We start from the raw sequence: 13,523 nt of genomic DNA, 5'->3' as shown, positions 1-13,523 counted from the left end.
CTGAACCCTTTATATCTTCTGCTAATCTCAGCTGTCTCTAAACTTAACGTGTTTCTTTTACCATTGACTTTGTTATTAAATCATGCTCCACCTGTGGCATCTTTGTAGTTACCTTTTCCTATTTAATCCTTAATTTTTTCACATACTTAATGTTTTGTTCAACTAAATTTTTCTTTTAAGAGTAGGGTTGGCTGGGCGTGGTGTCTCATGCCTGTAATCCCAGCACTTTGGGAGGCCAAGGCTGGTGGATCACAAGGTTAGGCGATCGAGACCATCCTGGCCAACTTGGTGAAACCTCATGTCTACTAAAAAACACAAAAAAATTAGCTGGGCATGGTGGTGCATGCCTGTAGTTCCAGCTGCTCGAGAGGCTGAGGCAGGAGGATTGCTAGAACCCAGGAGACGGAGATTGCAGTGAGCCGAGACTGCGACACTGCAGTACAGCCTGGGCGACAGTGCGAGATTCCATCTTAAAAAAAAAAAGGTGTGGGGTCTATGTTTAAAAGGGGATTTGAAACCAGTCAAATTATTTTCCAGGAGCTGATTTCTTCAGACTTGTATCTTGAGTATCTTGTACCCAGCAAATGCTTTAAAATAATTAATGCAAAAGGAGGAGATCATGTCATGAAATTTCACCTCTCCTAAGTACAGTGGTATTGTGAAATTGACATAAGCCAGATGCTTAGTTCAAAGCTGATATGGTGCCTCTGTGTCCCTGCCCAAATCTCATCTCTAATTGCCTCTGTGTCCCCACATGTCAAGGGAGGGTCCTGGTGGGAGGTGATTGGATCATGGGGGCAGTTTCCCCTATGTTGTTCTCATGGTAGTGAGGGAGTTCTCGTGAGAGCTGATGGTTTTAAACGTGGCACTTCCTTGCTCTGTCTCTCCTGCTGTCATGTAAGACATGCCTTACTTCCTCTTCTGCCATGATTATACGTTTCCTGTGGCTTTTTTAGCCATGAGGAACTGTGAGACAATTAAGTCTCTTTCCTTTATACATCACCCAATCTCTGCAATTCCTTTATGTCAGGAAAAAAAAAAAAATACATTACCCAGTCTCAGGTAGTGTATAGCACTGTGAGAGTGGACTAATACAAAAGCTTTCTGCATCTTCTTTCCTAGACAGTACAATGGTGGGTGAAGAGAATATGTCTCTAAGAAACCGGCTGTCAAAGTCCAGGGAAAATCCTGAGGAAGATGAAGACCAGAGAAACCCTGCAAAGGAATCCCTAGAGACACCTAGTAATGGTGAGACTTAAAAAAAAATTTTTTTTTGAGGTGAATTAGTGAAATAGAGAACAAATACATTATAGAATAAGTATTGCCATCTCTTTGGTAAGAGTTTTATATGTCTAGTAAAGAAATAAGAAAGTAAGTTATTTCTTGTTAATGAATTCGGTGGACATCTATTAGTATCTGCTGTGTTTTAGATACCATTCATTCAGTCATCTAACCTAACCATTGCTGAGGTGCCCCGATGAATGCTGGGGCTACAGCAGTGATCAGTACAGATTTGTTTGCCAAGCTCCAAGTTAAGTGAATGAGAAAACCTCCAAAATTGTACACATAATTAGATTATCGCAGTGTACTAGTCTTTTAATTAACTACTCTTATAATAGATATAGTGAGTAAAATGTGAGTAATTAGCAGCGTGCCTAACCCCGTTCAATACCGAGCTATAAATCTTGGGAGGGGAGCAGTTAGGGGGTTTTATTCATTCTTGTGTCCACATTTGCTGAATGCATGACTACAAGGAGGAATACGATAGTGCTTTGTGGTTCAGGTCAAGGTTTATGATTATGAATGATAGACTTGCAAACACAAGTCTAATTGATGTCATCTATTGCATCAGCGACATTTGCAGTGACATTTATAAAGGTTGGATTTCAACAAGGATTTGAAATTTGAGACTTGTTTAGTTAACAAATAGGTGTGGGACCTTCTGAGACAGGTTGTCTTTGGCATTTCATCCCTTTTCATAAAGAAACAGTTTTGTATTTCCTACCTAAATTTAAACTTAAATATCAACAGCTGGTTTTCACCAGGAATGTAAATATTGCTGCTTGAGTTGGCATAATGAGGTTTATTGATGGGCTCTTAGTTAGCTGTATATGACATATTTATATTGGGTATGGGCTACTTTTAGTGTTATATGTAATGTGAAATGTACGCAAAGGAGGGTGAGCCAATACTGAGGAGAATTCTCCTTCCGTGATTTAGAGACTTAGTGATAATCCAGCTTGTTTCCCCTGCCTGCATTCTCATACATTAGAAACTCTCTGCTTGTTTGTTCTTTCCAGTTCTTGGGACAGAAAAATTGTTTTAATTGAAACTTTCTGTGACTGCATATGATGTTTCTCTTTATGTTCCAGTTTTTAAAAAGATTCTAAATTTGTCCGATTTCTATGCATTTTCAATGTTCTTTGTTGTCCTAGTTCATTAAGTTTTAGTCAGTCCAGGTTTTAGTGCAGGTGTAAAAAATGGAATTGGTGGGCTGGGCACTGTGGCTTACGCCTATAATCCCAGCACTTTGGGAGGCCATGGCGGGTGGATCACAAGGTCAAGAGATCAAGACCATCCTGGTCAACATGGTGAAAGCTCGTCTCTACTAAACATACAAAACAATTAGCTGAGCACGGTGGCGCGCGCGTGTAGTCCCAGCTACGTGGGAGGCTGAGGCAGGAGAATTGCCTGAACCCAGGAGGCGGAGGTTGCGGTGAGCTGAGATCGCACCATTGCACTCCAGCCTGGGTAACAAGAGTGAAACTCTGTCTGAAAAAAAAAAAAAAGAAATTGGTTAGCTTAAATCAAGAAGTTTAACAACCTTAATGTAAGTAATGCTAATCTGAAAGTGTTGCTTCACCTACTGTAACATTTGTTCATCTTGGGGAGTAAGTGCTTTGGGAGTGATCCCAAAGTGCTGCGATTATAGCTGTGAGCCACTGTACCCAGCCTGGTCTAGGTGCCCTTTTTTCCCCTCCTTTTTTCTTTTCTTTTTTTTTGAGACAGTTTTACTCTTGTTGCCCAGAGTAGACTGCAATGGCGTGATCTTGGCTCACTGCAACCTCTGCCTGCTGGGTTCAAGCCATTGTCCTGCTTCAGTCTCCCAAGTAGCTGGGATTGCAAGCATGCACCACTATGCCCAGCTAATTTTGTATTTTTAGTGGAGACAGGGGTTTCACTATGTTGGTCAGGCTGGTCTTGAACTTTTGACCTGAGGTAATCCACCCACATTAGCCTCCCAAAGTGCTAGGATTACAGGCATGAGCCATCGTGCCTGGCCTTTTTTCTCCTTTTTATTTCCCTCTTTCTCCTTCTTTGTTTGTTCCCTTTTCCCCCATCTCCTTCTTTTCCTTTTCCTTCCATTCCTCCTAATTTTTTTCTTTTTTTTTTGAGACAGTCTCACTCTGTCACCTAGGCTGGAGTGTGGTGGCGCGATCTTGGCTCACTGCAACCCCTACCTCCCAGGCTCAAGTGATCCTCCTGCCTCAGCCTCCTGAGTAGTTGGAATTACAGATGTATCCCACTACGCCAGGCTAATTTTGTATTTTAACAGAGTCGGGCTTCAACATGTTGTCCAGGCTGGTCTTGAACCCCTGGCGAGTGATCTACCCTCCCTCGCTTCCTAAAGTGCTGGTATTATAGGCATGAGCCACCATACCAGGCTTTCATTTCTTTTAAATTTTTTAGTAATATATTTGCATACTGTTAAAGTCGCCATTTTAAAGTTTATAATTCAGTCGTTGCTAATATATTTACAAGATTGTAGAACCATCACTGTTGTTTAATTCCAAAACATTTTTATCAACCCAAAAACAAGTTCTGTTTCTCTCTTCTCTTAGCCTCTAGCAACCAGTGATATACTTCCTGTCACTTCAGATTTGCTTGATCTAGGCATTTCTTATAAGGGGATTTGTAGAACATGTGTTCTTTCTGTCTGGCTGCTTGCACTTAGCATAATGCTTTCCACATTTGTTTGTTTTTTTTGATTTGATGGGGATCTTGGTCTGCTGTCCAGGCTGGATCTCAGTGGCTATTCACAGGTATGATTATAGCACATTGCAGCCTTGATCATCCTGCCTCAGCCTCCTGAGTAGCATGTTTTAATATGTATCAGTACTTCATTTTTTTGTGTGGCTGAATAATATTTCATTGCATAGTTATGATACATTTTGCTTATCTGTCAGTTGATATTTATTTTGGGGGTTTATTTACAATGATTGGCTATTATGAATAATGCTGCTATGGACATTTTTATAGAAGCTTATGGAATATATCTTTTCAGTTCTCTTGGGTATGTGCATGAGTTGAGTTGCTGAGTCATGGTAAATGTATGTTTAGCTTATTGAGGAACTGCCATACTTTTTCAAAATAGCTATTTCTTCTTACAGTCCCACCAGTAATGCTTGAGGGTTCCAATTTCTCCATATCCTCACCAAGACTTGTTATTATCTGTCTTTTGATGATAGCCTTTCTGCCAGCAGATTAACAATCTAGTGTCAGTTTAAGCACCTTTGATCTAAATGTAAGGTAGTGTACCAGGTTTGTTAGTAGGGAGCTTGAAGTTGGTGTCCATAAGATACCCAAACAGAAAACAATCCTTTGTTATAAATAGGAGTTAAGTGAGTTATAGTAACCAAATAGAGACAAACTGGGGAGGGGGGATCCCATGCTTTAGAATGGAGGGAAGTCTCACTAAAGTAGATTTTGAGTTTGGCCTTTGAGATAAGAAGACTGGGAGAGGACTTTCAAGCTAGAGAGGTATGCGCTTGCCAAGACGTTAAGACAGTATAGTGTGTGTGGTGTTTTGTTTGCTTTTAGAGAGGTTGAAGGTAGGTAGTACAGATGGATTTGTGGTTGCTTTTCATGGATAGGAGTATAGAGCAAATTGGAAATGCCAGAAGTAAGTAAGAAGATAAGGCTCCAACAGCCTCTCAGTGCCCAGCCAACTGCCCTGGCAGCCGGTGGATAGTGGCCCTTGCTAGGGACCCTCCAGTGGGCCCAGGACGACAAAAGTGGCTCTAAATTTAACACATGCACATTGAAGCAAGTCAAAGGATTTGTTATGAAGCATGGAAGCAGATAGTGCCAAATAGCAAGCGGCAATTGGTATACATTTGGTGAGTGGGGCAGCATTTCCTTCTTTCACTGTTGCTGAGGTGGTGGGAATTAGTTGAAATCAGTGTGAAATGGAACACACTGAAGGTATTTGTTAATGAAGGTTCCAGAAGAGTTAAAAGTAGCACCACCAAATGCTGACCTAGACCAAGGATTTCAAGGAGTCACAAATGCTAGTGTGACCAGGCAAATTCCAGAGAGGATCGTAGTAGGAAGTAATAAAGACATTTGCTTTTGAAAGCCAGCCCATCTCAACCTTTTTCAGTCAACTCCCTTTAAACTTTGGCACTAAAATCAGTGCCCTGTGTACTTAAATGAAAGATGACTAGGTTTTCTGGATTTAGAAACACTACCTTCAATACCTCAAAATGAAATCTGTTCAGTTGGCAGTTGTGAATGAAAAAGGCCATGTATTTGCCAAAACAGACGGCTGGTCAGAAGTGATGCTATACCTGGGTTGTGTGGGATGTCTGCTGCTGCCGCTTCTAATCCTCATCATGACAGTGTCAGTGCGGCATTTCAAACATAGGAATGTCAGATGATATGACTGTTGTAGATGCAACTTTATAAAGATGGTAGATAAACAGAATGGACATCTACAGCTTCTAAAAGAGGAGCGCAAAACACATGCAAAAAGAAATGGTCAGTGTTCAATTACTGAAGCATTCTGGCTGCTTAATACGGACTCTGGTTTTGTTGCTAAAGGTGATGTTAGTTCTCAGAAATATTGTATCAACATGTTCTGTGTGGTGGCCTGCACCTATAGTCCCCAGCTGCTTGGGAGGATCGATCGAGCTCAGGAGCTGGAGTCCAGTCTAGGCAACATAGTAAGACTCCATCTCTTAAAAAAAAAAAGTGGTTTCAACTACTGGAAGTATAAAAGATTTGCAAACCTTAAAAGAAAAAAAAAAATAGGACTTGAAGTCTTACTGTATATGTTGTGATTGACTGAAGACCACCTGTGTGGATGATTTTGGACAAATCTTACAGCTTGTCAGTGAGTGCTTAGGTTGCCTTTTAGGCAAAGCCAAGGATAGCAAGTATGAAAGCACTCTTTATGTGTATATAGCACTGTGTTCATTAAGATACTATCTTATTGGTGGTGCTGCTAGCTCTTCTTTCCCAGTTCCTAAGGTAGCTTTTGTAATTCCCTGCTGTATATCAACTGAGAGTTATAATCTACATGAAATCCTCTGATATGCCTACCAGAAATGATCTCTTGATTTAAAACAAGACACTATGATGTAAAAGTTTGGTGGTAATAAGGCAAATTACCTTGTTGCATATATAGGCAGCCTACACAGTTGATACAGATATAGCAATAAAAGAAAAATAAGCCAAAGTTACTCTAGTTGAGTAATGTAGTTCCCAGATTACCGGGTGCAGTGGCTCATGCCTGTAATCTCAGTGCTTTGGGAGGAGGGTGGATTGCTTGAGGTCAGGAGTTCAAGATAAGCCTGGCCAACATGGTGAAACCCCGTCTCTACTAAAAATACAAAAATCATCTGGGCATAGTGGTGGGTGCCTGTAATCCCATCTGTTTGGGAGGCTGAGGGAGTAGAATCACCTGAACCTGGGAAGCAGAGGTTGTAGTGAGCCAAGATTGTGCCACTGCGTTCCAGCCTGGGCAACAGAATGAGACTATGTTTCAAAAAATATATGTGTGTGTATATATATATATATATCTCCCAGATAATTCTGATTATGGAATAGAAATCTGTTTATATAGCCTTAAAAAGGGGTTTAGGCCAATTGTGATGTATATGGCCATTTAAGGCTTTTGTAGATTACCCACGATAAACATTAAAATCTCAATCTGTTGTCCTCATTCTAGACAATTTGGGAGCTGTTTTCTTCTCTGTTAGTCCTTATTCAAGAAACACAAAACAAATTTGGTTGGCTGGGCATAGTGGCTCACACCTGTAATCCCAGCACTTTGGAAAGCCAAGGCAGGCAGATTATCTGAGGTCAGGAGTTTGAGACCAGCCTGGCCAACATGGTGAAACTCCATCTCTACTAAAAATACAAAAGGCCAGGCGCAGTGGCTCACGCTTGTAATCCCAGCACTTTGGGAGGCCCAGGTGGGCGAATCACGAGGTCAAGAGATCGAGACCATCCTGGTCAACATGGTGAAAATACAAAAATACAAAAATTAGCTGGGCATGGTGGTGCATGCCTGTAGCCCCAGCTACTTGGGAGGTGGAGGCAGGAAAATTGCTTGAACCCGGGAGGCAGAGGTTGCAGTGAGCTGAGATCATGCCATTGCACTCCAGCCTGGGTAACAAGAGTGAAACTCTGTCTTAAAAAAAAAAAAAATTAGGTACTATCAAATTAAAAAAAAAATGTTATTCTACTTTATATTCCTGTCTATACTTGTTCACCACTCTCTTGGCAATAATCTTACCAGTCTTTTAAAATTGCCGATTTGATGGGTAAAAAAACAATATACATATAGCATAAATTTGTTCTCATGAATTTTAAGTGAGGTGGGGAAATTGTTTCATATTTATTGACCATGTATATATACATATTTTCTTTAAAAGCCCTGTTCATATCTTTTGCTCACTTTTACTCCTTATCTGGTGGTTATTATTTTTAAGAGCTTTTTCCATATTAAAGAAATTAATCCTTTGATTATGAACTTTGAATATTTTCTTTTCTTTTTTTTTTTTTTTTTTGAGATGGAGTTTCGCTCTTGTTACCCAGGCTGGAGTGCAATGGCGCAATCTCGGCTCACCGCAACCTCCGCCTCCTGGGTTCAGGCAATTCTCCTGCCTCAGCCTCCGGAGTAGCTGGGATTACAGGCACGCGCCACCATGCCCAGCTAATTTTTTGCACCTTTAGTAGAGATGGGGTTTCACCATGTTGACCAGGATGGTCTCGATCTCTTGACCTCGTGATCCACCCGCCTCGGCCTCCCAAAGTGCTGGGATTACAGGCTTGAGCCACCGCGCCCGGCGCTGAATATTTTCTTTTCTTTCTTTCTTTTTTTTTTTTTTTTTGAGATGGAATTTCACTCTTGTTCCCCAAGCTGGAGTGCAATGGCGCAATCTCGGCTCACCGCAACCTCCGCCTCCTGGGTTCAGGCAATTCTCCTGCCTCAGCCTCCTGAGTAGCTGGGTTACAAGCATGCGCCACCATGCCCAGCTAATTTTTTGTATTTTTAGTAGAGATGGGGTTTCACCATGTTGACCAGGATGGTGTCGATCTCTTGACCTCGTGATCCACCCGCCTCGACCTCCCAAAGTGCTGGGATTACAGTCTTGAGCCACCGCGCCTGGCCTGAACTTTGAATATTTTCTAACTAGTGATTCGTCTTTTGACTTTGTTTGTGTATGTATGCTTTGCCATGTTTACCTGTTTTTTTTTTTTTTTTTTTTGAGACGGAGTTTCGCTCTTGTTACCCAGGCTGGAGTGCAATGGCGCGATCTCGGCTCACCGCAACCTCCGCCTCCTGGTCTCAGGCAATTCTCCTGCCTCAGCCTCCTAAGTAGCTGGGATTACAGGCATGCGCCACCACGCCCAGCTAGTTTTTTTGTATTTTTAGTAGAGACGGGGTTTCACCATGTTGACCAGGATGGTCTCGATCTCTTGACCTTGTGATCCACCCGCCTCGGCCTCCCAAAGTGCTGGGATTACAGGCTTGAGCCACCGCGCCCGGCCTTTTTTTTTTTTTTTTTTTTAAACGGTGAAGTCTTGCTCTGTTGGCCAGGCTGGAGTGCAGTGGCACGATCTTGGCTCACTGCGACCTCTGCCTCCCACGTTCAAGCAATTCTCCTGCCTCAGCCTTTAGAGTAGCTGGGACTACAAGCCGGCACCACCACGTCCGGCTAATTTTTGTATTATTATTATTATTTTTTAGTAGAAACGGAGTTTCACCATGTTGGCCAGGCTAGTCTTAAACTCCTGACCTCATGATCCACCCACCTCGGCCTCCCAAAGTGCTGGGATTATAAGCATGAGCCACTGCGCCCGGCCTTTTATATTTTTAGTAGAAATGGGGTTTCACCAGGTTGGCCAGGCGGGTCTTGAACTCCTGACCTCAAGTGATCTGCCCACCTTAGTCTCACAAAGTGCTGGGATTACAGGCATCAGCCACCATGCCTGGCTGCTTATAGGTTGTTTTGTCATGCTTAGAAATCAACCAAGATGATGAAAAAAAAATTTTTTTTTACTTTTTTGGTGTTTTATATTGAAATATTTGATCCATGTGAAATTTATTTTTGAATGAATGATTCAGGGATTTGATTTAGTTTTCCAAAATGGCTAGCTAGTTGTTTCAACATTATCTATTAAATCTCTGTTTCTGTAGGAATGTATAGGTAATCCATGTGTCTAGCTCAGATTCCATTTTTCTGAAGTAGTGCAGACATGTGACTAGTTGAGAACTTTGTAAAGTTTTTGGGGTCAGTGGAGCCATAGACGGTTACAGATGGATTGTGCAGTCTTATCTTTCCTTTTATTATTAAGATTGAAAAATGATTGACTCTTTCAAGAAATACTCATAAGCCCAACCATACTATGGACATAAAAGTGATCTTTCAAGTGACTCTTGTATTGGTTTGTGGAGAACAAAGTGAAGCTGGAATGTAGATATTCTAAACAACCAGGATTTAAAAATGAGTTTGAATTTCTATGCAGTAAAAGTCTTCTAGTCAGTGCCGACACGTTAGCTAATTCTGTACTTCCTGCAAGTAGATGAAGAAAACACTTGTTAAAAGAACTGAAACTTGAAAACTGGTTATTAGTCACTGCTTAGTATTCCTTAGTCATCTTTAGGAATGTAATCATCTAAGTTGGCTGGCCCTTTTTTTTTTTTTTCCCTTTTAATGCTGCATGAGTAGGGGTCAGAAGACAAGGATTTCTTCAGGCTCATAAGTTACTTATTGGCCGTGTGACAGTGTGCAAGATGTTTAATTTCTTTGAGTCCTCGTTTTTTTATTTTAAAAATAGAAATGAGGCCAAATGTGGTGGCTCATGCTTATAATCTAAGCACTTTGGGAGTGGAAAGGATTGCTTTCTAGGAGCACTGAGGTGGAAGGATTGCTTGAGACTGGGAGTTCAAGACCAGTCTGGGTAACATAGCAAGAGGCCATCTCTACCAAAAAAAAAAAAAATTAGCTGAGCGTGGTAACATGTTCCTATAGCCCAAGCTACCCAGGAGGCTGAGGTGGGAGGATTGCTTGAGCCCAGGGGTTAGAGGTTGCATTGAGCTAGGATTGCACCACTGCACTCCAGCCTGGGTTACAGAGCAAGACTATCTGTTACAATGCGTAGCAGGTTTAACAAGGCTGGGGATTTCGAAATTTGGAGGCCGTAATGTCTTCAGGGAGAGAAGAGTTGCAAAAATGGGTGTTAACTATTGGCTAGCAAGAAACCAAAGATAAGAAGTGTACACTTCTTTCTTTGAACATTTTATATTAGAAGGAAAAGTACAGCATTTCATGGGGGTTAAAGTGATCATTCAAAAGGATGGTTTTTTTTTTTTTTTTTTTTTGAGACAGAGTTTCACTCTCGTTACCCAGGCTGGAGTGCAATGGCGCAATCTCGGCTCACTGCAACCTCCGCCTCCTGGGTTCAGGCAATTCTCCTGCCTCAGCCTCCTGAGTAGCTGGGATTACAGGCACGCGCCACCATGCCCAGCTAATTTTTTTGTATTTTTAATAGAGACGGGGTTTCACCATGTTGACCAGGATGGTCTCGATCTCTTGACCTCGTGATCCACCCGCCTCGGCCTCCCAAAGTGCTGGGATTACAGGCTTGAGCCACCGCGCCCGGCCTCTAGGATGGTTTTTAAAAAATATATTGTTTCTCAAATTTCAGTTATTTTGCCATTAATACTACTATTACATTATATTACTATGTAAGTTTAAAAATTTACTTAAAAAATTTATTCTCAACCTAAGTAATAAATTGATAAATAATAGATTTGATGTTCAGTTACTTATTGAAGAACATATTTCAAATTAAATATGTAATACTTGATAAGAGTAGAACCACAGATTTTATTTTCAGTTCTATTGATGACATCCATATCATAATTTCTGACACATGATTTTTAAAGAACAAATTGTCTCTAAATGTAAATGTGGACAATATACTTGACTCAGTGGGTCGAACTTTTTGAATGGGGAAAGATCAAGACAATAATAGTCTGACGGATTAGTCTTGAAAAAGAGATGGGCTACTCTTTCCTCTGACACAGGAATGCTGGAGAAGAGGTTGAAAGACAGCGAAAATTAAGAAATGTAGAAGACATTTAAGGATTCCAAAACTGAACAACTAAAAGTTGCTTGGTGGGCTGGGACTTGAAAATGGAAAAGGTTTTGAACTACTTTTGTGAGGAATGTCACAGAAATTCATCAAGAGGCAAAGACAAATATTGCATATTTTCGTTGCTGGCCTGCCTGAGTCTTGACAGCAGCAGTTTAGAATGGGCCCATTTTCCTAATTTTTTCTATAGCACGTGGCAAGTTGGAATCAGAAGGCAGATAGCAGGTAATATCTGGAGTCGGTGGCATGGTGGGTCCAGGAAATTGGTGGTGGTGATAAGGGACCGATTGACATAATGACAGAGGTTTACTAAGTCTGTGCTGATTAAGAAAACTGAAAAACCAAAACAATGACTTCTATCAGAAGAGAAACTGTCTCTTTCCCTGTGTTTCTCTTTAGCAATGAAACCTTCCCTAGAAATTCCCCAACAGACTTTTTATGTCTCATTGGCCAGAGTTAGATTATGAGTTAGGCTAGCTAGCTACCTTTTGCTTCTTCAGTCTTTTCTACCCTACTTTGTTCCCTGGGAGACTGATCTTAAGAACTTCAGCAATAGTCTCCTATGCCCTGTGTGGCTCTGGTAGGATTTGGCCAGTGATGTTTTCAGGAGATCTAAGAGCAGAGAGTAAGGTGGGTGTGTTTATAATTAAGGTTTTCTCCCTGGCAGGTAACCATCGTTCCTTTCTAATATTTCTCTCTAGGGAGTTCTCTCTGGGTTCTGCTAACCATTTCCCTCATTTGCCCTTTCTGGCCTGAGGATGGTAACAGCTTTCCTGATGTTTATTACTAGGCCTAGAATTCCACACCATCCTTACCATTTTTTGTTGTTTTTCTTCAATTCTGACGACACACTTACAAAAGGGATCTCTTTAAATTTTTCTCGTAAGCTTGAGTGGATCCTCTCTTTTGCTGCCTGATAATCATGCCCACTCTTAAATCAGTTTCTGGCAAAGGCAGTGACATACATGTCCTTATTTGAGAAGCAACCATTGGTATTTGCCATAGCTGTGTTACATTATAAAAAATAATGTGTATGTACTTGTCCGTTTTATTTGCCAACCAGATTTACAGTAAACTTGGCCATCTAGAACAAAGTTGGCAGATGTGGCTATGTTCATTTGCTTGTGTTTATAGAGGTTTCTCATGCTACAACAGTAGAGTTGGATAGTTTTTATATAGTCGCAGACTATACTGCCCATTACAGAAAAAGCTTTCTGACCCATGATCTAGAATTACATTGTTCAATGTGGTCGCCACTAGAAGTACACTGTTTAATATAGTCTGGTTGAGCACTTGAAATGTGGCTAGTCTGAATTGAGAAACACTATAGTTGTAATATGTCAGATTTCAGAGACTTACTTACACCTGTTTCTTTTTACTTTTTAATGTGGCTCCTAAAAATTTAAAAATTTTACACTTAGTGATTCACATATGTTTATAGGACAGCACTGATCAAGAATGTAACTGGTGGCCTAGAAAGTAAGTAGATAAGCTTCTCTTAGGCAAAAGCCTGTTAAATACAATATTGTACAGAAAAGAGAGCATGGCATTAAGAGGCATCTGACTGAGCTTCAGGCCTCAGAAAAATCCAAGAAGTCTTCATGCTTCATTCCTTTGCCTGGAATAATGTTTCTAGCATTTGTTCACCATAATTTTTCTTTATTGTTTGAGACTCAGTTCAAATATTGATTTCTTCTGCAAAACCCTCCTACACCCCTCATTCTTCCACAGCACTTCTCTGTATTATCCTTTTCTCTATTTGCAGTTTTCTCTTGAGATCCTCAAGGGAGGGTTTGCTCTGCATGTATTGGGTCCTCAGAGGGCTTTGACTTAATGCATGAGTGTATACATTGAATCAATTAGTTACTAATTTAACAAGCCTGGTTATTTGTCTCTTCTTCTGTGTAACTTTGGCAGTAGATTGAATGTAGTAATAGAAGTATAGGATTGTTAGGGAAAACAACGGGTAAGCAGCTCCCTGGGGCTGCTGAGTGGGGCCTGGTTGCTCTCCACATTTCCGTGTTTGCTAAAGGTATTACTATAATAGTATAGTAACTTGTACTGAAGATTATGTAGGGTAAAGTATGTTTTTGTTTTTTGTAGACATGGGGGGTCTTGCTTTGTTGTTCAGG

At 40.9% G+C, this 13,523-nt stretch overlaps 1 protein-coding gene across 2 annotated transcripts in view; it reads left to right on the top strand.

Moving 5' to 3' along the window:
* SOAT1 (sterol O-acyltransferase 1) overlaps positions 1 to 13,523 on the top strand; it is a 76,736-nt gene that overhangs the window by 16,646 nt on the left and 46,567 nt on the right. For both annotated transcript variants that reach the window (XM_074389981.1, XM_003925328.4), the window contains exon 2: positions 1,123 to 1,248. In XM_074389981.1, the coding sequence (XP_074246082.1) occupies positions 1,131 to 1,248 (118 nt within the window). In that variant the 5' untranslated portion in view covers positions 1,123 to 1,130. The remainder of the gene's footprint in view (positions 1 to 1,122; positions 1,249 to 13,523) is intronic.

Source organism: Saimiri boliviensis, chromosome 19 (genome assembly GCF_048565385.1).
Source record: "Saimiri boliviensis isolate mSaiBol1 chromosome 19, mSaiBol1.pri, whole genome shotgun sequence".
Classification (NCBI taxonomy): Eukaryota; Metazoa; Chordata; class Mammalia; order Primates; family Cebidae; genus Saimiri; species Saimiri boliviensis.
Note: the sequence above shows the minus strand (reverse complement) of the source record. Positions and strands in the feature narration are given on the sequence as shown.